This window comes from Hypoxylon trugodes (genome assembly GCF_022578975.1).
Source record: "Hypoxylon trugodes strain CBS 135444 unplaced genomic scaffold F4822scaffold_3, whole genome shotgun sequence".
Taxonomy (NCBI): Eukaryota; Fungi; Ascomycota; class Sordariomycetes; order Xylariales; family Hypoxylaceae; genus Hypoxylon; species Hypoxylon trugodes.
The window spans coordinates 539,188-562,517 of NW_026250018.1; the positions used below are offsets into that span (position 1 = coordinate 539,188).

At 46.9% G+C, this 23,330-nt stretch overlaps 8 protein-coding genes across 8 annotated transcripts; 5 read left to right on the forward strand and 3 right to left on the reverse strand.

Moving 5' to 3' along the window:
- The first annotated feature begins 478 nt into the window (after positions 1-478).
- On the forward strand, positions 479-4,025 carry F4822DRAFT_156453 (Retinoic acid induced 16-like protein-domain-containing protein). Its single transcript, XM_051453094.1, has 4 exons — positions 479-745; positions 815-928; positions 986-1,923; positions 1,973-4,025. Exons 1-4 carry the CDS (start codon positions 737-739, stop codon positions 3,792-3,794), a joined length of 2,883 nt encoding a protein of 960 aa, XP_051316407.1. The 5' UTR covers positions 479-736; the 3' UTR covers positions 3,795-4,025.
- On the reverse strand, positions 4,026-6,091 carry F4822DRAFT_156454 (ankyrin repeat-containing domain protein). Its single transcript, XM_051453095.1, has one exon. The coding sequence runs from the start codon at positions 5,376-5,378 to the stop codon at positions 4,257-4,259; it is 1,122 nt and encodes a 373-aa protein (XP_051316408.1). The 5' UTR covers positions 5,379-6,091; the 3' UTR covers positions 4,026-4,256.
- Positions 6,092-6,301: 210 nt separating this feature from the next.
- F4822DRAFT_156477 (alpha/beta-hydrolase) lies at positions 6,302-8,133 on the reverse strand. The gene has a single exon (XM_051453096.1). The coding sequence runs from the start codon at positions 7,445-7,447 to the stop codon at positions 6,479-6,481; it is 969 nt and encodes a 322-aa protein (XP_051316409.1). The 5' UTR covers positions 7,448-8,133; the 3' UTR covers positions 6,302-6,478.
- A 650-nt stretch (positions 8,134-8,783) lies between these two features.
- F4822DRAFT_426484 (uncharacterized protein) lies at positions 8,784-9,404 on the forward strand (the record flags this gene model as incomplete). Its single annotated transcript, XM_051460569.1, has 1 exon — positions 8,784-9,404. The coding sequence occupies one exon, from the start codon at positions 8,784-8,786 to the stop codon at positions 9,402-9,404; it is 621 nt and encodes a 206-aa protein (XP_051316410.1).
- A 98-nt stretch (positions 9,405-9,502) lies between these two features.
- On the forward strand, positions 9,503-12,200 carry F4822DRAFT_156480 (putative allantoate permease). Its single transcript, XM_051453097.1, has 11 exons — positions 9,503-9,964; positions 10,031-10,039; positions 10,112-10,193; positions 10,259-10,482; positions 10,540-10,873; positions 10,928-11,118; positions 11,169-11,231; positions 11,286-11,433; positions 11,487-11,602; positions 11,658-11,748; positions 11,814-12,200. The coding sequence occupies exons 1-11, from the start codon at positions 9,853-9,855 to the stop codon at positions 11,947-11,949; spliced, it is 1,506 nt and encodes a 501-aa protein (XP_051316411.1). The 5' UTR covers positions 9,503-9,852; the 3' UTR covers positions 11,950-12,200.
- Positions 12,201-12,533: 333 nt separating this feature from the next.
- On the forward strand, positions 12,534-13,491 carry F4822DRAFT_156581 (uncharacterized protein). The gene has a single exon (XM_051453098.1). The coding sequence runs from the start codon at positions 12,979-12,981 to the stop codon at positions 13,390-13,392; it is 414 nt and encodes a 137-aa protein (XP_051316412.1). The 5' UTR covers positions 12,534-12,978; the 3' UTR covers positions 13,393-13,491.
- Positions 13,492-15,712: 2,221 nt separating this feature from the next.
- Positions 15,713-17,981, reverse strand: F4822DRAFT_393857 (putative dehydrogenase). Its single transcript, XM_051457322.1, has 2 exons — positions 17,160-17,981; positions 15,713-17,100 (listed from the first exon to the last, which is right to left on the reverse strand). The coding sequence occupies exons 1-2, from the start codon at positions 17,450-17,452 to the stop codon at positions 16,071-16,073; spliced, it is 1,323 nt and encodes a 440-aa protein (XP_051316413.1). The 5' UTR covers positions 17,453-17,981; the 3' UTR covers positions 15,713-16,070.
- A 2,090-nt stretch (positions 17,982-20,071) lies between these two features.
- Positions 20,072-23,277, forward strand: F4822DRAFT_393870 (uncharacterized protein). The gene is made up of 3 exons (XM_051457323.1): positions 20,072-20,931; positions 20,998-22,155; positions 22,211-23,277. Exons 1-3 carry the CDS (start codon positions 20,091-20,093, stop codon positions 23,011-23,013), a joined length of 2,802 nt encoding a protein of 933 aa, XP_051316414.1. The 5' UTR covers positions 20,072-20,090; the 3' UTR covers positions 23,014-23,277.
- Positions 23,278-23,330: the final 53 nt, after the last annotated feature.

Here is a 23,330-nt window from a genome sequence, read left to right on the forward strand (position 1 = left end):
CATATTATCGCGGCTTTAGTAGAGAGCCTAGAGCTCTAGATGCTTAGCTTTGGTCGCTTTGGCGATGCTTCGACCTCGGATTTCCTATTATCTCTAAGAGTCAGAGCTCCATGCATAATGCATACTGCAGTTAACCGCCGGTGACGGAGAGGTCTTATTAGTGAATTTCAAAGTCTTAGATGTGAAGATAAGAAGCATAATGTCTATATACCGGGAAGGTAATATTGAAATGGATGGTAACGCCGGATTTGACTTAGATAGTTACTGTGGACTTGTGGGATTGGGTGGCAAAAAAAAGAAAAAGAAAGTGGAACAGTTTAAAAATCACCACTTTGGAGAAATCCGCCCTGAATGGGTAACACTAAGCATCCAATGTGGGGGCTTATGTAACGCCTACGCTAACTCATCGGTCTGATCGGTCTAAATCTTAAGCCACCGAGGAGATTGGGAAAGCCACAGAGAGAAATAACTCAAGCCTCTTTTGAATTATGTACATGGGTACTTAGATACCTGACTACGATACAGTAACATGGATACCCCTGTCCGCCGCATCATGCAGAAACATCTAAGGCCTCGGATTAGGAGGGATGGTTATGCGACCTGATTTGGACAGCTCAATATCGATTTGAGTTTGAGTGCACATATTGATTGATACATCCAATACATTCCATAGATACATTGGGTATACTTAGTTTCTTACAACAACCATTTTAAAAGAGATGTCTTTCGAGATATCATGGACTTTGTTAGTTTTTATTCCACTCTTTCCCCTCCTGCGGTGTGTATTGCTGCCAATACTAACCCTAGAATGTAGTGGTCGCGTCTCATAGCAAATACCCGGCTGTCTTCGGGTAGCTCCAGCAAGGATGCTGCACGGGATCCCATAAGGCGCCGCCAACGTTACGAGAAAGAATATGGCCAACTCTTGGTTAGTCTTACTATTATCTCTCTTCTAAGAGTGTCGCTAATCTAACCAACTGCCTAGCACATATGGCGAAATTGTTCAAATCTTGTACGAGACGAAGATGCCGCCGAAAATATCGAACTACGCCTTCAAGGGCTCACGAACATTCTCGCCGACGAATCTCGACGACCACTACCTCATCCATGCATATCCTTCTCTGCCACGAAACAGATATACGTCCCGATCGCGAAGATAGCGACAACTTCATATAACGAGTGGATAATCAAAGAGGCGGTGCTGTTTTTCGCTACTCTTATTGAGAGCGAGGAAGAAGCCTTTGTAGAAAGCGACGCGTTTTCAGCTAGCTTGACCAACCTTCTCGTTCGTATCACAGGCGCCAACAGCATTCGATTAGGTCCCGACACAGAAGTCAAGGTTGTCGAACTAGCCTTCAATATCACCACCAAGATCCGACTCGAACCCCACATCCTCTCAGTTTGGTTTAAATCACACCCCGAAAGCCATGCAAGCAATGAGAAGGCGAAAGATCAAAGGGAGAAGTTTGCCGGGAGAACACAAAAACAGGATTTCCCCTTATTCTACCTGCTGATGGACTATATACATCATGAAGGGAAGATTGGTGACTTTGCCAGAACTGGTTTACTATATATCATTGAGGCTGCTTCCTCTTCCGTGGCCCTTGAACAGTGGATAGTGGAAAGTGATCTTTCGACCTTGATGGCTACCGGGCTTGGTGCTTTATATAGCCAACTGAGTCGAAAGCTTGTCATTGATCACCCACCAGAGAATCTGCCGCCGATTCTTGCCCTGTCCGACTATCAACACCCGACCTCCACCTTTGAGATTGTTAGTTCTTGCAGCCCGGATTTTCAGCTGCACTTAGAAACATTCCTTTCGCATTTGTTATTCTGGCAAGATGTTCTTAACCACTGTCGTTCAGTGGAAGTCAAATCAACACTCCTCGAGCATTTTCAAGTTATTTTCTTACAACAGTTATTGTGAGCATGAAGTATAACCCCGCTCGGTTAATATGCTAACCCCTGAAAGATACCCTTCTCTCTTAGAGTCCTCAGATGTCGATGGCGGCTCTTCAGTTGCCGTCCTAACGTATCTTCGTCGCATATTAGAAGCATTAGACCACCCCGATATGATCAATCTTATTCTTCACTACCTTCTGGCTCTGCCCGATACAGAGTCCTCAGCTCCGTCCGATACCGAACCATCCATCAGCGCCGCACGAAAACGAAAGTCTATGGATCTTGCTACAATGATGTCCTCCAAGGTTGAATCCAGCTATACCCCCCTCCTTTTTAATCTGGTTGATTTAATTCATTCTTGTCTCAAATCGCGGAACCAGCAGACAGTATGCGTGACGCTTCAACTTGTAGCGGCAATCCTTAAGAGGCATCATCGCTACGCAACTACAACTTTACTTCGTACCGAAATTATCGATAGCAATGCTTCTCGTAGAACTGTGGGTGCACATCAACAGGAAGTCGAATTCCTCACTGCCTTAGCTGGATCTGTTGGTGGGCAAGACAACTTCGATGAGATTTACGACAATATCTTGAAAGATAGTATGACGCGTGTGGAAGGCCACCCTTGTTCTCTAAAGCTTGTCGCGCCAAAAATCTCAACGAATAACCATAAGCTGCCGGCGATTCCTGATAGCCTACCTGGAGCACCCCAGGATGTTCCGCCACATACTCTAAGTGTTGATGATCCGCTCTTCAACAGCATTCTAGATCTTCTCGAGAACTTCTTTATGAACCCTGTCGATATGAATCTCTCGGCTACTGAGACTATCATTGATCTAGCAGTGTGCGGATATATATCCGTGGAAGGATGGCTTCTCCGCCATCCGAAGCAGTATTCGTACAATGAAGATACGGATGAACCTGCATCTCCGCCTTTGGACCCCGAGTCACCCTTATTCACCGATTTTGAAAAATTGAGAGCGATTATGAAATGTCGTCGTCGGCCTCTCTGGCAATCATCAGCTCTACCTCGAGCATTATCTGTTTTGGAGTCTCTTGCTGATCAAGTCGACTATCTTAAAAGTTCTGTGCCAAGGTTCGACGAACTTTTACAACAGCGCCGAGAAGCGTTTCAAACTGCCGATGCCGTCGTACTAAACCCACCTAGCATGCGGCCGGGTTCTACCACAGGCGCTTCACTACCGGATCAAACCAGCCAAGAGGGTTCCCGTGCAGAGTCGCCAGCTCGACCTAGTGCCCTTGAAGGTTTCCAGAGGATGTTGTCCGAACTTGGGACCCCTAGTAGATCAGGAAGCCCTCGTGGAAGGAAGGAATCTATCCGTTCCAATACTGGGTCGGGAGCGCCGGGTGGGTACGGATTCACATCACCTACCCCTAAGTCTGTACCTCCCCATCCACCTAAAGAATTTCCCCTGAATTACGAAAGTCCAAGTAAAAGTGGACTGGGCCGGTCATTCTCACCTGGAAGCCACCATTCTGGTCGGGATAGCCCTGTAGCTAGCCAAGCTGCTGCATTTGCGGCGGTTGACCAAGGAATACTGGCTCGACAAGTCAGTCTACCGGCGCAAAAGATTGAGGCAATTCCGTTAAACTTCGAAAGGAAACAGGGAAGCAATTCAACAGAAATTAACGAAGTAGAAAATGAGGAAAGCGAGAATAAGTTGGCGACGGAAGGGCAGGACCAAGAAGACGAAAGCGAAATTGTGGATCAATCTATTGTCCCAACGCCGCCCGAAACACCATCGGAAGCCAAGACGGCTTCGGTCTCGCATATTCTTACCAATGTTATTATCTATCAACAATTCTTGCTAGAATTGGCAAGTCTAGTACAAGTTCGGGCAGGGCTCTTTAACGAGGTTAAGTTTGCTTAGGGAGGGTTAGGTTAGGTGATTGATAGGTATACGTGGCTGTCACGGGTGATGGCGATCGTGTCGAGCTTACGTTCTTGGAGCATCAAGGATACCATATTTTCATTGGCGCCAGAGATCGCGCCTCGCAGGAATCGAGTGGGAGACGACTTTGGGGTGAAGTGAAGCTATGCTTGCATGTTACGGGTTCACGACGTACATTTAAGGAGTAGGAAGGAGACAAGACAGAATGCGACTGTCTGCTTCACGGACATTATCATCCAAATTCTTTCATGATAGATACCATTTATTATTTCCATTTCTTTTCTATCCCTGTGACACTGCTACTATGCTACATACAGGATCTCAGAAGGTACCTCCGCGGGTATGCGCCTTCAAAGGTTGCCAAGCGTTCATCAAAGTGCAGGACAGGATCGTGAACTCTGGTGTATGGTCTCGTTTCGCCACGGGAATCAAGGAGTCTGTTCAGGTAGCTGTGGATTCGCGTTGACGGTCTCGTTCTCTACAGGCCTCAAGAGCTTGGCGGCGTATCGGTTCTACTCCGCACAAAAACGCAGTGATCAGTGTACAATGTCCGTCAATGTAGCATTCCTCAATGTCAGCACCCAACTCGACGAGCCATTCGAACATCTTGCGTTGCCTATCGAGGAGGGCGCGTATCTCGAACGGAAGCATGACGCATGCTTGGATGGGGAAAGGAACACCGGGATATGGACGGTCGGGCCTGAGCTTTGCTCCGGCATTGAGAAGCGTGGCTGCGTGGGCGTACCTGTATCGCTGGAGCGCGAAGGTAAGGGGGAGAAGACCGTTAGCCTCGTGGTTAATATCGGCGCCAAGACTGATTAGCTTCTTAAGCATGAGGATACCCTTGAATTCCGTGGTCGCTGGGTCTTCACCGGTCTTGTACTCCGGTATCGCGCGATATAAAGGGCTCTTGTTCTCCCAATATTGTACGTTGACGGATATTCCTTTCTCGAGCACAAGGTACTCTACCAATTGAAACATGTCAACTACCACTGCGAGGTGGAGGGCTGAGTCGTAGACCATAGGCTCCGGAAAGGTGTATGCGAGGAGAGTATTGGCACCTCGGCGGATCAGGAGCATCGCGATGTCCTTGTGCCCGAAGCCAATTGCCATTCCCAGATCTGACGTGTTATCGTCAGTGACGGTGCCCAACTCTTTGTCCTCATACTTCTCCGCTAATTCATCCCTTGCAAACCCCTGGTTGAGCGCCCATTCAATAATGTCGTAATGGCCAAGAATGCTGGCCTCAGTCATTAAATCTTGCCAATTCCACCAAAATCTCAGCGCCTCTGCTTCGTGAGCAATTCTCAGGACATTTACATTGTTATGACGGAGCGCGTAATGCAGAAAGTCGGGCCGGCCGTGTGTTTCACTCTCACGTTGATAGAGAATCGGGTTGACGTATTTGTGTACGTCTTGATTGACATAAGACAAGTTTGCGAGATCTCTTACGCTCAGGACGTAGGCCTGCTTCTGCGGATCCCAAGACGTTGCAATCCATTCGACTATTTCTTGTATGAATTCGTCCGAAAGCGTTTCGAAAAGGTCGGTTAGGCTGAACATCGTGATAGAAGTTGACTGTGGTATTTCTTGGGAACTGTGAGATCCTAGTCAGCGAAGAAATAAATGGTGGAAATGTTTTTTTTTTTTCTTACCGATGAGCATGATCAAGGAGACGAATATGCGTGGGCTTCTAGTGTGAAATGTGAGGGAATACCAATAAGAAACAAGAGAATCGTATTTCGATGAAGGAATTGATAGTCAGAATTAAAAAATCAAACCCGATGATCTTAGAATGCGTCGACTCGAGTTCCAAGACTGATGTTGCAGGCAAGGGAAGACCAAGACTTCCCGGAGGATGGGCTCTGATGGTTGAGGGATGCCCGGAGCGAATGAAACTTCCTCAGGGTGAGTAGAGATATGAGAGAAGAGTCAAAAAGGATTGGAAAATTGATGGACCAGAGTCCCCGAGTGTGGGGCCGTGTTGAATTGTTCGCGATGGTTTAAAATACGGGACCAACGGGGGGAAGGAGGGAAGAACACACACACTTCCCCCGTCATACTAAACCCCGGTCAAATCAAGTAAAAAAATATCTGTATACCTACCTGTTAGGTGCGTATTTGACAGTGTAAGTGGGTTAATCCATGCATATACAAAGTTCGGGGGGTATCTAGTTACTCATCCTTCAAGAAATGAAGGCCTGCCGAGCCAATTACTCCTAACCTGCTAGACCACCGCGTAGCAGCCAACCTATCTGCCTACCTACCTATCTCACAGATACCCAGATGAGTATGTACCTATGCAGTTAATATGTACTTGAGTCAATCCTATTGTAACTGCTCCTAGTTCCTACCTAAGTACTTACGCGTTGGCCTCCCTAGATAGGTACCTCCCTGTTGAATATCTGAAATAACAAGCATCTACAAATTTTCAATTGGCAAAATTTATTTAACCACCGAGTCAAGCTGGAAATTAGAATACACAATTATCTTGGAAATTGCAGATTGAATTGATCGATCCCCTGAAGCTATCTTCTGGTGCTATACTTCATATCGTGATCTGAGTGGAGACTAATGCTGTAAACGCTTTAACTCGGGAAACATGAACCAGCAACCTCGCCGGGAAGCGACATTACCATTGACCCTTACTACCACGGTGGCCCCTAGTTCTTACTCTCAATCGAACCAAGCTCCGCAAGTCCCTTAAGGGCTTCACGAGCCTCATCCCAAGACGAGTCCCCATAAAGCGCCGTCCTGAGGTAAGCCAAAGTCACTCTCTGAACCGAAGCCAATCGCTCAGGACCCTCATCCTGCGTCTCCTTCCCATCCCACCCACTAATACCCCCAAGACCATGCTTTCCCCCCTTAACCCAAAACAAGTCCTTAGGACCCGAGGAGAGGTAGTAACAATCCGCATGCCAATCCGCACCACGCGAGGTTAAATGCGGGCTCACATCTTCGTCTCCGCATACAATAAGCGCCGGTGTAGCCATTGTGCTAAAGTCAGGTCCGTAAAAAGGTACCATTTTATGTCCGAATTCCGACAGCTCATCGCCTGCTTTCCCGGTACCGGTGAGTATGATACCAACCTTGACGCGCTTGTCGAGTTTATCTGTCACTGTCCCGAAGCGCGGGTCGGTGTTCTGAGCGCCTAAAAGCATGGATGCAGTCCATGCGCCGAGCGAGTGCCCGGCAACCGCAACTTTGTTGCTATCCCACCTTCCCTTAAGTCCGGGGACCGCTGCTTCGATAATATCGAGTCTGTCGAGGATTCTTGTGATATCGTCGGCGCGGTCTTGCCAGTAGTATTCCTGGCCCGGCGGGGCTTGAAGCTTGAGGGACATGGAGGATAAGTGGGTAGGTTGGATAACTACGAAGCCGTGCGCGGCCCAGAATTCTGCAAGAGGGGTGTATCCCTCGAGGGAGTTGAGGTGGTTGCTCATGCCCTGCCCATGGGAAATAATGACGATGGGGAGACTAGTTCCAGTTGCGGGAGCTGTGACTTTGACGTCTAGGTCGACGGGGCGGCCTGGAATGGACAGAACGAGAGGGCTGTAAGTATATACGGGAGTTTGAGGGCCAAGGGGGATTTTCTTCGCGGCCCCGGCGCTAGCGTGTTCGTTAGATCGCATGATGACTGTAGAGGTGATTTAACGATTTAATGGGTTTCTAGTAATTGTTTGATTCTTATTTGTTCTGCTTGATGCATTTCAACTAGATCTCTATTCAGCGATTACAGCAACTATATATATACACGAAAGAAAGGAAACAGAAAACGGTCTTAACAATGGATTTAAGAGGACTTAGGAAATTCTTCGCAGTCAATTGTCCGGCGTCTGGGTTTCGATGCTACTTATAGTGATGCAATGATTTCGGTGACGTTGAAACCATGAAGGATGCTTACGTAGCTACGGAAAACATCAAGAAGTTAACTCCCCCCGGCTTTATCGGACAGTCGGACTGGACCTGAAAGTAATCCTCCACATTATGCCGACCATCTCATAGAAGATGTAACCCTGGTCTAGCGCTGAGCTAGGGCCAGTGCCAAGAGATTAACAGGGTGTTCATAGCATTCTTCGTCGATTGGTTCCAAACAAAATATTTAAATACCTAAATAAATATTGACATTCAAGAGTCACGATCGAAGACGACCAATTTGAAAATCGCAAATACTGGATTACCTAAGCTATTTGAATAGGGGTAAAAGGGGGTGGCTTGATTATATAACCAATGCTTGCTTACGTTATTCACTTCCAATCAAGTTAAGTAATGTATTGTTAGTTAAGCATCTGATTACTTAGGCACCTTAGGTAAATATTTTTAGTCTTATATAATGTGAGACATGCCCGATGCCTTGAAAATTTGCCAATGGCGGACTGTATTGTTTTTCGGGTTCTCAAGTACCTATGTAGACAGCTTTTAGGCCGGTAGGTAAGCGTTATAATTTGGTGAGCCAGACGCAATTACGTGTCGCCCGTTCCCTAAGACTGGTCAGCCGGAGTTGAGACCTCGTAATGAAGCCAACATCTTATAAATCCGTACTACACAGCGTAAAACAAAACCTATCAGAAAGGGACATTCTATTACTACATCGCACGATCATGCCTGTAATGTCCGAAGTACAAAAAAGGAAAAAAAAATAAGAAAAAAATGTACGCGTGTGGCTGTAAGCATCTTCTATTTAGCCGGCATAAGGTCCCAGCATACACGAGCACCTAAATAAAGAAATTGTGTGTTACTGCAGATAAATAAGAAGGCCTCGAACATGTCATTACCACGTTGTTATTTAACGTTACTTGCGTGGATGTTTTCTCGGACGTGTGTTACCTTCATTTGGCCTCGGAGACGGATCCCTTACATCTGAGGTATCCGGAACGACCGCTAGTTAAATATCATGGTCCCCTCCGATCTTTGGTGGTAAGAATAGGATTAATCTAAATCATTCCGACCAGATTGTTACTTCACAAGATGAAGTTCCGTAACTCACTTCTGATTTTTCTCTCTGGCTTGTTGTCGCAAGCCGGCACCGTGCTTTCGGAGGACCCTCCTCTACCTCCATGGTACCCGCTGAAGCCATGGGAGATCAGCTCGCTCCGCGCGCATAATCCCCGTAATGGACCATACGGCACCAACGCCACTGGCCTAGAAATCACAATCTCGAATCCCTACTATATCGCCGCCGGCCCTGCGCCTCATGCATCAGGTGGCGGCTACATCCAATTTGAGAAAAGCGTGGCCAACTGCGATGTGCATTGGAAGGTAGACGACCGGACGCCATACGGACATCTCCAGGACACATGCGCGGCGGAAGCGTCCGGGTCGACGCAAGCACAGTGGAATATAACGATCAACGAGATCCAGGATATAGGAGAGCACTACATTAGTCTTTCTTTCTCGTTGACTTATCATCTACACGCTTATGGCAGCGATTATTATAAGATGATGTCGGGATCGATCTTTGCGCAGGTTGGAGATAATTTAGAGGGAGGATGTGATGAGAATGATTATTGTTCGTATACTATCAAGAATGGAAGCGCGCCGCTTTTGATACAACCGACCTTGCAGGAATGCAGATATGCGTGTGGATAGTCTATCGGATTGAAATAAAAGACTAGATTATATCTGCGATGGATTTATCTTAATAGTATTATTGTGCCAAGAGTGAGGAGTACCAACCTTCCCCTTTTTTACAATCATGAAATGCCGTAATATATCTCCGTATCTCCAACAATTATCTCCAACAATCGTATCGTCCCTACCTAGGTAGTTCGGGGTAGACTAGGGCGATATACTAAGAGCTAAATAGATAAGTTGACAAAGGGAACCCGGAATTGCCCCTGGTCATGATAATCACGAGCGGGGTTAGCCGTAGATAAGAGAAGTCAGCTATATCGGTGAGGGGATCACCAGGAATACACCAACCGGGTAACCTAGGTAGAAATAATATGTAAGGATACCCCAAGATTTATTCAGAAATGGAAATCTTCTTTCCTGTTCCTACTTTAAGTATTTCAACGTCATATGAGTGCGGTGCAGGATGAATGTCAACCGATTGGCTTTCGCGCAACGCCATGAGCGGACGCCAGAGGAACGCGATCTCGTTCGGAGGTTAGATATCTTCCTTATGACTTTTGGATGTGTATCTCAAGGTTAGTAATTATCCGTATGATATACCTGCTAAAATGACAAAGCGCTAACATTAAAATTCATCTTAGTTATCAAGTGTATGTTTGTCATATGATTACCTCTCCATGGGGGGGATGGAATTAGGTATCAGTGCCCTAACAACTTGTCAGATCTTGATCAGCAAAATATCAGCAATGCCTATGTTTCGGGGATGAAAGAAGATCTCGCCTTAAATGGTAATGAACTCAATTAGTAGGTCAACCACCATATAGTATTCTCGCGCGATGAGTTTCGCTAACTCGAAATTTTACTATTAGTTTTACCACGTATTTTAGTGTGGCGTATTGTATTATGTTGATCCCGTCGCAAATTATCATGACCTATGTCCGACCGAGTTATTGGCTATCCGGATTGGAAATATGTTGGGGTTTAATAACGGGATTGATCGCTCTAACTCACTCGGCAAAGCAAGTCTATATCCTTCGTGTCTTCCTTGGACTTTGCGAGAGTTCTGCTTGGCCGGGAATGATGACGCTCTTCAGTAAGCCCCTGGAATTCTCCTGGTGTCAATAGAAATGCTTACCCCTCTGATTTATAGTGCATTGGTACACGCCGTCGGAATTGGCGAAAAGAATGGGATTCTACCATTCTTGCCAAGCATTAGGCTCCATGATGTCTGGCGCGCTACAGGTTGCTATCATTAACACCCTGCATGATGCAAATGGTTTGGCAGGATGGCGCTGGCTATTCGTTATAAACGGAGTCATGACGGTAGTCTGGGGAGCTTTGGGGTTCTTCTTATTGCCTGACCTGCCGAATTATGTCAATCCTAGAGCATTCTGGTTCAAGAAGGGCCACGCGCGACTTGCGATGGAGCGTTTGGAACGCCACGGACGAGCTGAGCCAAAGAAGATAACCTGGGCTGGTGCTAAGTATATGACCCGTCTATTCGCCTTAATACCTTTGATGATGCTTACCGAATTTAGGCGTACTGTTCTCAATTGGGTGACTTACTTCATTGCGGTTATGTACATTGCGACTGTACTGGCACCTTGGGGGTATGCCTACTTCAATCTTTTCCTGAAGAGTCTCAAGAATCCTGATGGCACTCCCGTGTGGTCGACATCTCTCGTCAATGCTATTCCGATCGGTGGTGGTGCCATAAATGTCGTCTTCGGTATGCGCAGGCCGTCCATCTATCTCTAGCTAAGCTAATCGCCTTCGCAGTTTGGATCTGGGCCATCCTGTCAGATATGTTAAGAACAAGGTGGACGTTAATTATCGCACAAGGTATGGGGTTCACGTACGTTAAAAGTCGCACCGATTAATCTGACAACTGTACAGCATTAATCGGTCTTATTCCATGCATCGCGATGAGCATCTGGACTTCGCACCCCGACTCGACCCCACTAGCGACCGCATACGCCAGCTATTTCATCTCCTACCTTACGCTGGGTACTGCACCCCTGATCATGGCCTGGCTATCGGATCTGTGAGTTCATGCATTCTGTAGAATTAATAAGGGCGACAGCTTAACTTCCTCAGATTACCTCAAGATCCGGAAGCGAGGACTCTTATCGTGGGAGTTGCCATCGCGACGTATTATGCAGTCTCGGCATGGAGTCAAGTTCTCGTCTGGCCCGCCGTACAAGCTCCTTATTGTATGTTATTCGTAGTACCCCCTCCTCGAATGCGAATCGGACTGACATTTTCAAGATAAATATGGTTGGCAATCATCGATCGCGCTTTGGGTTCTGGTCATCATCATGACAGGCCTTCTCCGATATATTGACGTGAAATATCTTCGGTATGACCCCGCTTTGTCGCAATTAATATTGGAAATCAAAAGTTGCGTATGCTAACAAAAAATAGTCCGAAGCGAGAAGAGTTCCATGCGACTCTTATTGTAGGCTCGAAACCAGGTAGCCCCGAACCAACAACTGCTGGCTCAGACCGTGAGGATAACCCAGAACCATCAAAGACCCCCGCTGTTATTACACAGTCCTGACGGGATTTTAACGGCATGGGGGTGTATTTGGAACTAGCGCGAAGTATTGATCGGTATAAAGATTCCAAGAAATATTCTAAGAATGTCGTATCTGTCAAAGCCGGGTCCTGTATATGTAGATATCGAGGTAGTATTACTGGTATTGGGATGTACCCTATATTAGCATAAATCTCTTAAATTATGCTAGTAACAAGGAATTAAGAGTTAACGATGACCATTACGTCATCAAGCTCCCTTCAAATTACGTAATGTTTTGCAAGGAATGTGTTCAAAACGATGTTATTGTTATCTTTCGATTAGGCGTTTAGCGTGTTTAATTGGCGTCATGTCGCGTTTTTCGGATAACGGTAGCTACTAATAGAGCACTAAGGTGTCCACTATCCCTGAAAATAATGGTGAGTAGTTGGTTGACTAATTCGAACGAAAGTTGCAAAGATTTGTTTATTCTCGTGATTATCTAAGATGAATTTGTGTTACTGATAGATCTTCGGGTAACTATTATTCCGGTATCGACCAGGAGGATCATTATATAAGCTGAATCCCAGTACCATCTTTTCTATTTCTGGAAATTATTGGATTCTATTGGAGTCTCACCGACTTCCTTCAGCTCCAACTCACGTCAAAGGTGTGGAGTTAACATGGCTTGATTGCAACCTACGAACCTACGCCAACGGCAATGTGCTGCATGTTGGTCTGCATGTTAGTTATATTGGCACCAATTACTGGACCCGGGTACCCGGAGACGTGCTTTACTGCAGGGAAGTTAGCATGTCCGCATGTATGATAGCCATGTGGTGTTGGAAAGTTCCGACTCCGAATGACCCGGTGAGTAGATGTCTGCAATCATAAATACCTAGTAGGTAAACACTCGGAACGATTTATCAAAATGCGGGCAGTGATTCGTAATTGACTATCTCACTATCTAAGTATCCGCGCAACTGTGAAAAGAAACCGAAAAGAAATACCATAAACTCCTCCCTCTTTTTTTTTCTGTTTTTTTAGTGGTTTTATACCATTAACGAATCCACCATGGTTGTTAGAGTGCTCATGCTTATCCACCGAAAGTCAGGTCTGACTCCGCAACAATTCCAAAAGCATTATGAAGAAATCCATATGCCCTTAACTAAGGAGGTCGCCGGAGAGACATTCCCCATTTCGCATATTAGACGATACATTCCGCGGTCTGTGTCGCCGCAAGATTCATCGACCGAGAAGAAGCAGTATTCGGCCGTTGTCGCCTGGGGAAACCCAGCAGATGTCGAAATCGATTGTGTCACGGAATTGATATTCCGAGATAAGAAGCATTTGCAGTCGTATTTTGAAATGCCTCATGCTCCTGGTGCCGCAGCCAGATTAGAAGCAGAGGCGGAAAACTTCGCAGAAAAGTATACCACTATCATAGTGGAAGAATGTAGGGAGACGTTGGGAATGTCGAAGTTGTGATGAAATGAATTGGCAGTCAGCCCAATCGGGCAACGCCACGAAATGATACCCTTGGTCGAAAATAAGAGACAAGGCAGGGAATCGAAGTACAGCAACTAATGGAAGGTGTAACACCAGGCGATGTGGACGTCATCAAATTTGAAGATCGATAAATTCGAATTTGGTACGAGGGTAGAGATGACGAACATTGGTGGCTGTTTACTCCTTCGTTCCCACTCCGAACAACTCGCAAGAATCCATTACCAATTGGATCTTGGGGATCTCAGCGCGACCCTCGAAGATTTTCGCGAAATCAGCTAGGATTCTATCGAACCGGAAAGGGTCCCAGAGATCAAGGTTGCAAGGCGGCGCATTGTTTTGCGTGCGGTGATTATTGTGCACCTCGCGAAGCACATTGAACTTGAAAGACGGCAAGAAGCCATCATCGTTGAGGTGATCCTTCATGGCAGCTCGGAGCTCTCTGAAGCGACAGCCACACTTCTGGAACGGGGCAATGATGTAGAGGACTCGGAGTTTCTGGTTGCGAGATAGGCAGTCTTTGTCGAAGCTGTGAATACCGTCGGTGTAGATATTTACGAATTCAACAGGTACTCGTATAGCAAGCTTCTGAATGTTGAAAAACCAATGTTCGTCGGGTAGACCCTCGATCTCACGCTTCTGAGTGTCGCGTGGATAAACCACGCCTCGGAGCAACATAAAAGGCGGTAATGGGCGTATGCTGTCCAGACGGTGGCGACAACGATCAATTCCGAAAACGAAGACGTCGTAATTGAAGTCACCGACCAAATATGGTGATAGAGTCCTCAGGTTTGAACCGGAACCCCCCCACTCGCTCCTGTTGTACAGCGTGCCTTCTTCTAGAGCACCTCCATGCCCACCAACGTGGAATTTGCCTCGTAGTCGGAATTTGGTCAATAGCCTGTGGCCATTTTCGACGGTCGCGGGAGCATTTATTGCAACATATGGGGCGCGGAGAATTTTCTTGCCCGGGTGAACATAACGATACCAACCCTCATAGGAGCTTCGCCCACCTCTGCGGGTCACTCTAGTGGTAACATTAACAAAGATGTAGTGTCGGGTTCCCTGCTTAAGCTTCTCGGTTCTGATCTTCTAGATCTCATCGTTGAGCTCTTGAGGGAGGCTTGAAAAGCCTGTGGGAGCTTTCTCAGGTTCCATGGTTGCGACTCTGCTATTCCATCGTATTAGTATAACTTTGTTAGAGGCCATAGACTTGGAATAACAGAAGAGGGGAGCAGCGTCGGTAACAAGCTGACTAAGTCTGGGTTACCCGCTCTACCTAGATAAATATGTGGGCAACGAATGTGTTGTCATAAGGAACCACGTGATGAGATAGGAAATATAATAACGAACTTACCGATACCCTCCAACGTCGTATGGATATCAAGCACGCAACGAGAGTCGATTTTCAAATCCGAAGGGTAGAAAGAATTGTCTACTGTTTTGACAATGTTAGCGAATTAGGTACGTTTATTAGTACGAAGAATAAAGCTGCCAAGTCCTTTCTTAAAAATAATAAAACAAAATGAAGAAAAACGTGTCACTTCGTGTTTCCTCGTGTTGATGTGCTGTTTATGTTGTTATAAAGGAAGCGATGCGCAAATGGTGGGAGAGTGGATTTGGTTAATGAAATCAACAAACCCATAATTGGGTAGAATGAGAACTGAAGAAACACTTAGGATGTGAGAATGGCCCTACAAGAACATACCTGGATGGAGCCTAGAGACGCAGCTGGTGCGTACTTAAGTGATTTCAAGGAATCTGGTGGGAAATAAGCAGCCTTTGTCGTATGCGGCCGAAGCAGCGTTGAAAATAAGGTGTCTAGAAGATGATAGCTGCCTGGGAACCCCTGAAGAAGTCCTCGAGGACTCAAGAAGGCAACGTTTTATTTTTGTCAATGAGGTTAACTTCCAAGGTTTTCTTGCTCTCGTTGACGAAACTAGAGAGGGGGTTAGGTAAACAAAATAATTATTTGAGGGGAGAATACCGGGGTGGTCCCGTAAAAATTTGACTGACAACCCTAGAAAGCAGGTACCCACGCGGTAGCTACCTATTATATTGCTAACCCATTTCTATTTTGATATCTGTGTGGTTATTTCGGGTACCTCTATAGGTACCTACACTCAATGTATTTCCCTACCGGGGTTGTAGCCCAATCCCTTTGCCTTGAAGAACTGGCAGTACCACGCGCGAGCATAGAATAAGCGGCAACTGCCCTCACGAGAACCCCACGTTGACCCGCATAAAGAATCACCTTATCTATTCGAGGATGTCCCTGTCCTGCTCTAACCTTCTCTATGGTAGAAGTTTGTTTCATGCGTGTTTTTTATTATTGTGAACATGTACTAGTATCACGGACAACGGAGTAGTTTAACAGTCTTCGTCATTGGAGTCTTCATTCAACTACTTGGAGATTAGGTATCCCTACGATTGTAAGAGAGCGTCTTCCGTACTATGATAAGTAGGCAGGTATATACAAATAACTGGGTGCACGATGGTCATAGACATTAGAGGCTTCTACCCCCTTGGTGCTCTCAAAATTTCCCAACTTGATGCGAGAATATTAAATGAAGTGGGATGTCCCCTGGGGAATATATTGATGGGATTATTCTATGGCTAGTAGTAGTACATATTTTGGTACAAGATAAACTTGTGCTAGATCAGGCCTGAACCTTGGGATGGTTTTTCCAAGGAACAAGACCAGCCTTCCCTTCGAAGGGGATGTATTCCAATATGTGCGAATTGGCCATCAGAGGACCAAACCCCTTTAACGCCATGCTCGTGAGATCCAACCAAGGCGTGACGAATCGGTCGAAAAACCAACCAAACCACGTGCTCCAACTGACCATTCGCGTCATCATTGCTCCTTGGTCAGTTATTTGACGGCCTATCGTTTCTTGAGTGCTCTGGTAATTATGGAGGGCCTTTTCTAACGCATCGGCTGACCAATCAGGACTTGAGCTCGATAGGCTTTGTAATTGGTTGACAAGTACGGTGGCATCTTGCATACCGATGTTAACCCCCATTCCGTTCATAGGGGTCATTTTATGTATAGCATCGCCCATTAGGACGACTCGGTTGTGGTACCATTGGTCGACAAACCCCTCCTCCAAGTGCACCAAAGAAGCTTCGCCAGGCGTTGTAGCAGCCCAGAGGTCTTCGTACCTAGTTTTAGGGAATAAATTGAGATCGAAATACCTCCGGGCTTCTTCTTCGAGTTCTTGGTCGGTAAATCTGCGCCGTCCGGTTGTTGGTTTGGGCAATGTCCTAATTATACAGTAATAGATAAACTCTTTGCCGATAACTGCTTGCGATGTCACACCGGTCCCGTGAGTTTCCGCAAATAAGCCCGTCTGACTCTTGAGATGTTCGGGCACTGGGGTTCGTCCAAAGATAGCTTTAAAGTTTGCTATCATGGGATACGCTTTTCCACCGTCTACGTCATCCGTTGACTCACGGATGAGTCTACCCATTATTTCTCGTGTGCGAGAGTGAACCCCGTCGGCCCCTATCACCAAAGAACCTTCCTCCACAGTACCATCGCTAAGGCGAACGCGCACTCCTTTATCATGTGTCTCGATATCAACTAGGCGGGCATTGGTCCGTATTCGGGTCTCTCGTTCGGGTAGGGTATCATAAAGGACTTGAATCATCTCGCGTCGTGAAAATCCAAAGGAGGGGTATCCGAATCTTGATGGTTAAGATGTGAGTCGAACATTCGGCATATTCGGCTATGAGGGGTAACTCACTTTTCTTCGATTGGTTCAAACAACTTGAATCGGACGATGACAGTTCCATCTTGTAATGTGTTGATTTTGCTATTGAGGTGAGTCGATAATTTTTCGACACGGTCGTATAATCCAAGTTGATCAACCAGTCGTACTGAAGCAGGAAATAGGACAATACCGGCACCCTTATGGAAGGCGACGTCCTTTTGTTGCTCGAGAACGACGTAATCGATATTTGCTTTAGCGAGAGCGTGTGCCGTATATAATCCTACGGGGCCAGCCCCTATCACGATAACTCGAGGTTTACTAGACATTATGAAGATGAAGATGATGGAACAATGGAACGACGGTAGAACAAACTGTTCAAGTCGTTGGGTATATAAAGTACATGACGCCCTTACATCCGGGCCCACCCGAAGACGACGCAGCGATGAATTTTAGGATCCATGGATGATTCACACCAAGGATTCGTAGTAGGAAAACGTACTATCATTTGGTAGGGTAGGACTTAGCTGCTAAGCTGCTCGAATGAAGTCCCCCGTCCAGGCTAAACCGTGAAAGCTAGGGCTGAAGACGAGAAGTATACTAAGAACTAACCAGTACGGGATAACGGTCTCCCCAGCACATACAGTTTAAGCATGGATTGCGTATGATCCTTTTTTCAGCTCTTATTTATTTAATACTTGCTCGGCCGAGAGAGAAAAGGGGGTGATGTATAAAGCATAAGAGGTGTATTAGTAGGTAGGGTCCATATTATGTATTTCCTAGTTTCGCTCTTGCGGGTTTTTTTCGCCCACTTTTTCAACACGACGTATGCGTTCCATGCCAATTAGGAATCCGAGCAAGATCTGATTAGCTACCCAAGCTAGGGTAACTATTTAAGTGTCATTCTAGGCTTTCCATAAATAATACGCTGCACGTTAGACTTGATTCTCATTGGCTCATCCACTGTAGTAGTGGCGCTGAGTCATTAGAAGTAGCTTAAGCGAATGCGAATAGAAGGACCGGGAAGCAAGATTAAGTCGCATTTAAGTATACCATCTCTCGTCAGAACGATCGCAAGTAGATAGATGTTAATAAAGTAGGCTATCTATATGACTGTCCACCTATGAATAATTGAATACTTAGGTAGAGATGTAAAATGGAATACTCAAGATTAATGCTTTGTGATTAGGTAAATTGAGGCTGTAGAAGCACCTAGGTACGTCGGGAATAGCGGTACCCATATTATCTAATTTGCTATATCTTATTAACATGGCTATCCCTAAATGTGGGGCCGTATACTTGCGGAATACCCTCTAGATCGTTTACTACATGCAAGTACCCACATGTACCTGAAAACAAGAACTTTGGGGGGTCATTTTCGTCTATTTCGAAATCTTCCTCTATCGTCGATGTGATTCAAGGTGCTTGGTCGATAACGTGTATCCTAATGTACCTATGGGATTTAAGCACGGGATGTTGCTGCGTAAAAATGTCTTAGGGTTATCATGTACACAATGTACATACAACCGGGATACCCGTTCCGATCGACTTCCCAGCCTTCCTGACCTTCCGATTAAGAGTCAGGTCGGATGTGGGAATAGGAATCCGTCGTGCTACCCTTGATTCGTAAGCATCTTGCAGGTCTCTTATGTAAGTGGCTATAATAGGTACATACCTGGGCGTTGCTTACTTAAATATTGCAGGTACCTAAGTAAGGCGCTGAAACTCGTGTCACCAATACACGAATTCTTGCAGCGGTCATCTTTGAATTCCGAGTAAGCGAACAAATCAACTGGACAATCTTGAAAGAGCTTAAATCGATACAGATTAGTAAGCAATTCTGGTGAGGGTAGAAGAAATGGAATGGGAGTGAATACAGCACACCTCTCTGCTCAGGCCGCCTTGCCCGCCCTGAACAGCCCTACAACGGATCCGAATACGAGACCCACCGTTAAGAGCTTCCGATTTCTACAGTGATGGTTTCATTATAGGGATGAAACTTCCGAGACAATCAAATATCGATAACAAGAAAGTCGGCGAGAAAAGAATTGGCTGATTCATTGATCATCACTGCAAAATACCTGACAGCCTCCTCGCTGAGTTGGATATCATATCATGACCTCTGTATCCCACTCTCTTTTCATCCCAAATACCTGCATGAGTTGCTAAGGTAGGCAAGAATGGGACGTGGACACGCGCGCTTGTTATAATCCGATGCAGGCTGCTGCATACTACTATCGCGTCCCTTAGCTACGACGCGGGCGCTCGAATCAGTTACTCTGATCGACGAGAGCCTGCCTGTTCCTCAGGCAACAATAATCGGTATACATGATCTAGACGCTTGAGCTGCGTTAAGCAATTACCATGCAGTCCAGTCATGATCTTCTTCATCGACCCCGCAAGAAGGCATACACACGCCGCATTATCTAGGGATTAAACCAGTTTAAGGCGATGGCTGTGTATTGAACTTGGGGGAATTCTGCCTGGCCCGAGATCCACAAATGATCTGTAAGGAGTTGGCGGTATGAAGGCCCCTGGAATATCATAGGCTGGATAGCATTATGGGGGCCACGCTACCCCAGTCTTCGATAATCCTCAATTGCCAACACAAAGAGCTGGAGGCCTTTGATGCCTATTCTACAGCTATCATATCGCCTACTCTATGAAGATGGACTTACATGATTGGATTGGAGTCTTCCGTTGATCGTCCTAGTTAGTTCGCCTACCAAGTTACCGAGTGACTCAGTCCGCTTGCATGCCGATTTTGCGGGAGGCCAAAATTCATTGAAGTCCTAGACGTGACTATCAATTCTCTACGGGTTCTATATATACCAGCACCTATCAACCACCAAAAAACTTACAATGCCTCAACCGCGCTCTCCTTGTTGCAGTACTATCGGGCACCGCAATTTCCCACCTGGTTAAGATCATAACATTATCCCCCTTTCAAAAAACCACAAATTCACAATGGCGAGAGGCAAGGCTTCAGGAAAACGCGCTCCTCGAAAGCGTCTGCAACCACGACGCACCCGTGACGAGGACCCCTCCTACCTAGCTGCCCAGAAGGAAGTAGAGCGACGTGAGCGAATCCTCGCCGACCGCCGTCGGACTGAAGCCAAATGGCGCCCCAAGATTCCCGAAGTCCGGAAGCTCAACTTCGAGAACTTCAAGAATCGTTTCCAGGATCTCGAGGAGCCTGACTATGCCATTGATGTCCTTATGTCTGGACCGAACCTTCAGGCTCAGATTCGACGTGAACAGGCTGCCCGTCGCAAGGAGGATTTGGCTCGTAACCGCCAGAAGTATTTACTTGCTTATGGTATCCCCCGCGAGCATGTCTATGTTCCTCGCGTTAAGAACGACGTACAGGACAAGATTCGAAAGGAGAAGAGAGCCGAGGTTGGGCAGATAGACGATGGTGATATTCAGCGCATCCGTATACAGTCGCAGCCTGTTCTTGGACATCTTACTTCGCTCCTCAATGACACCGAACAGCGGTCTACCCCTCGTACTTTCGTCAGGCCTTTCAAGGCGTTGGTCTACTTCCAGCCTAAGATGAAAGAGATTCTTGCCACTCTTGAAGAGAAGTGGGCTGACTACGAGGAACTCGACGAAGTTGAGTCGGAGAAGGTGAATGAAACCCCAGAGGAGGTAGAAATTGTCGACGAGGAGGATGCCAAGGACAAGGAGTCTGGCTCCCAGGGTGAGGATGATGACGAGGATGACGACGCCGAGTCGCTCCTTTCGGTCGATTCTAATGCAGAGGACTTGGACACTGCCATGGATTCGCCCGAGGCTCTTAGGGACAGTGAGTGACCTTTGGAACACACCTTCTACCCTTTCACCAAGAATACTTACTAATCCACTATTGTAGTGCGATGCTATGTTAACTTCATCGACAAGGAGGTTATGCCCTTGCACAACCGATTCGAAGGCACCGGAGCCGACAGAGTCAAGTTCGATGACCTATGGAGTTTGTTCCGGGTCGGAGACCTGATTTACATGCCCGCTACTGGAGAAACGGCGGGCCGCTACCATGAGGTGTGGCGCGTCTACCGAGTCGAGATTCCAGAGGTGGAGGCGGCGTACCCGTCGAAGCTAGAATGGGAGTTTTTCTCAGACGAGCTTCGACAAGACAAGAAAGCTAAATTCACCATTTTTGCCTACTACATCGACCACGATGGAAACTCTTTCGGCGCTGTTCGTCACAAGTTCGAACTCGAGTCCTTCTCTGGCGAGAGATTGATCGAGTCTCTTGAAGTATTCCCGATTCGTTACCGCCAGGACCACAAGCAGCTCCTAGAGTCGCTTAAGTTGCAAGGTCGAGACTTCCAACAATTCCTTGGGGACAGACACCGGTCTTACAATGCTTGGACATTGACCAGGAACCCGCCGTTCGACACCAATGAGGCTGATGACGAGATTCTAGAGGACGAAGACAGGGAGAAGATGCGACACCCTGAGTTTGTCGAGAGTGACGTGATCGTCGATCTTGCGGAGGCGTTCCAGAAGAACCCAGATTGGCGGCCTAGGTTCCACAAACTGACCGTCAGCAAGTCCATCAGGTGCGAGGTGGAGGACGACGATATGAACATCCAGCACTGGTTCGATGGCTCGCGACAGAACATCGCATATGCCCAACGTGAGATTGTTCAGAAGGACGACGGCGTTGAGATGTGGCAGCGCCGTGAGAACCTCAACGTAGACATGTTCCTCCGCCAGCGCACCAAGGGAACCCGTACATACGAGATGAACCCGAAGGCTTTGGAGCTGCGCGAGGAGGACCTTGTCCTACTTCCCAAGCGTATGTTCGCGTATGCCTTGCGCGAGCGTAGATTCGTCCCCGTCAACTCCCACTTCTTGAAGCCAATCCGCAGAGAACAAGGTGTATTTGAGAACCTTAAGATCTTGAAGGACTACAAGGATATCGTGCGTGGTCTTGTCGCCTCGCATTTCCAGAAGAAGACCCTCGAGAGACGCTATGTGGATATGTCGACTGAGGGTCCTAGCCAGGATCTTATTCAGAACAAGGGTATGTCAATCAAAACTCGCAATACCGTAATAACGAGTGCTAATAAGTGCGATAGGTCGTGGTCTAGTTGTTCTACTCCACGGTGTGCCGGGTGTGGGTAAAACTGCAACCGCCGAAGCTGTGGCGATGGAGTATCGCAAGCCCTTGTTTGTCATCACATGTGGTGACCTAGGTCTTACACCGTCCGAGGTGGAATCTTCGCTCAACAACGTCTTCCGCCTGGCACATCTATGGGACTGTGTGCTCCTTCTAGACGAGGCGGATGTGTTCCTATCGCAGCGATCCAAGCTCGACATGAAGCGCAATGCACTAGTCTCAGTGTTCCTGCGTGTCCTAGAATACTACAACGGTCTACTATTCCTAACGACCAACCGAGTCGGAACAATTGACGAGGCCTTCAAGTCGCGCATCCACATGTCGCTATACTATCCGCCTCTTGACAAGGCACAGACGCGCGACATCTTCCGGCTTAACCTAAGCAAGTTACGGGAAATCGAAGCGCAGCGACACGAAATGACAGGCGAGCCGACGCTCGTTATCAAGGACAGCGAGATAGTCGACTTTGCCGGTCGGCATTACGAAGAGAACGCACGGTCCACGGGCTGCTGGAACGGTCGACAGATTCGTAATGCCTTCCAGATCGCGTCCAGCCTTGCGCATCATAACTACACGAATGCAGTGGAGGTGGCGCGCAGCCGCGGACAGCAGCCCCCTGCTGCGCCAGTGCTAGACAAAAGCCTGTTCGAGAAGGTACAGATGTCGACGCAGAGCTTCGATCGCCACATGAAGGAGTCGAAGGGGTTTGATGCGGATCTACCTCTTCGGAACACGTTCTATGAGGAGAACCGATTCGAGTAATGGGTATAGGCTGATTCCACGGCTGAGACTTGGCTTACGACGGTAACATGGAATGATTATTGAATGATTATCTCGAATTGATGTTATGTTATTCTATTGAAGGTATATGAACATCCTGTTTTAGTCCTTTAGGGAGTTTGCTCGTCGATAGTGCCAATACACTCGTTCGCTCGAGTAACCGTTAATCTGTGCTGTTCAGAATATGATATAATATGTTAGTCCCACCTAGATTTGATATCGGAAGTGCTTTTTTTTTTTTTTTTTCTTTTGGCCATGACCAGCCGTTCGCTTAGCAGCTTCTCGTTGCCTCGGACATG

Excerpts from the sequence above, each read along its gene's own strand:
- F4822DRAFT_393870 (XM_051457323.1), top strand. The coding sequence starts at position 20,091 with ATGGCGAGAGGCAAGGCTTCAGGAAAACGCGCTCCTCGAAAGCGTCTG. Across the intron at positions 20,932-20,997 it reads GCCCGAGGCTCTTAGGGACA|TGCGATGCTATGTTAACTTC; the intron begins GTGAGTGACCTT and ends CCACTATTGTAG. Across the intron at positions 22,156-22,210 it reads GGATCTTATTCAGAACAAGG|GTCGTGGTCTAGTTGTTCTA; the intron begins GTATGTCAATCA and ends TAAGTGCGATAG.
- F4822DRAFT_393857 (XM_051457322.1), bottom strand. The coding sequence starts at position 17,452 with ATGTCTAGTAAACCTCGAGTTATCGTGATAGGGGCTGGCCCCGTAGGA. Across the intron at positions 17,101-17,159 it reads TTTGAACCAATCGAAGAAAA|ATTCGGATACCCCTCCTTTG; the intron begins GTGAGTTACCCC and ends TTAACCATCAAG.
- F4822DRAFT_156453 (XM_051453094.1), top strand. Across the intron at positions 929-985 it reads AAGAATATGGCCAACTCTTG|CACATATGGCGAAATTGTTC; the intron begins GTTAGTCTTACT and ends CCAACTGCCTAG. Across the intron at positions 1,924-1,972 it reads ATTTTCTTACAACAGTTATT|ATACCCTTCTCTCTTAGAGT; the intron begins GTGAGCATGAAG and ends AACCCCTGAAAG.
- F4822DRAFT_156581 (XM_051453098.1), top strand. The coding sequence starts at position 12,979 with ATGGTTGTTAGAGTGCTCATGCTTATCCACCGAAAGTCAGGTCTGACT.
- F4822DRAFT_156480 (XM_051453097.1), top strand. The coding sequence starts at position 9,853 with ATGAATGTCAACCGATTGGCTTTCGCGCAACGCCATGAGCGGACGCCA. Across the intron at positions 10,194-10,258 it reads AATGGTAATGAACTCAATTA|TTTTACCACGTATTTTAGTG; the intron begins GTAGGTCAACCA and ends TTTTACTATTAG. Across the intron at positions 11,119-11,168 it reads TGCCATAAATGTCGTCTTCG|TTTGGATCTGGGCCATCCTG; the intron begins GTATGCGCAGGC and ends TCGCCTTCGCAG.
- F4822DRAFT_156454 (XM_051453095.1), bottom strand. The coding sequence starts at position 5,378 with ATGTTCAGCCTAACCGACCTTTTCGAAACGCTTTCGGACGAATTCATA.
- F4822DRAFT_156477 (XM_051453096.1), bottom strand. The coding sequence starts at position 7,447 with ATGCGATCTAACGAACACGCTAGCGCCGGGGCCGCGAAGAAAATCCCC.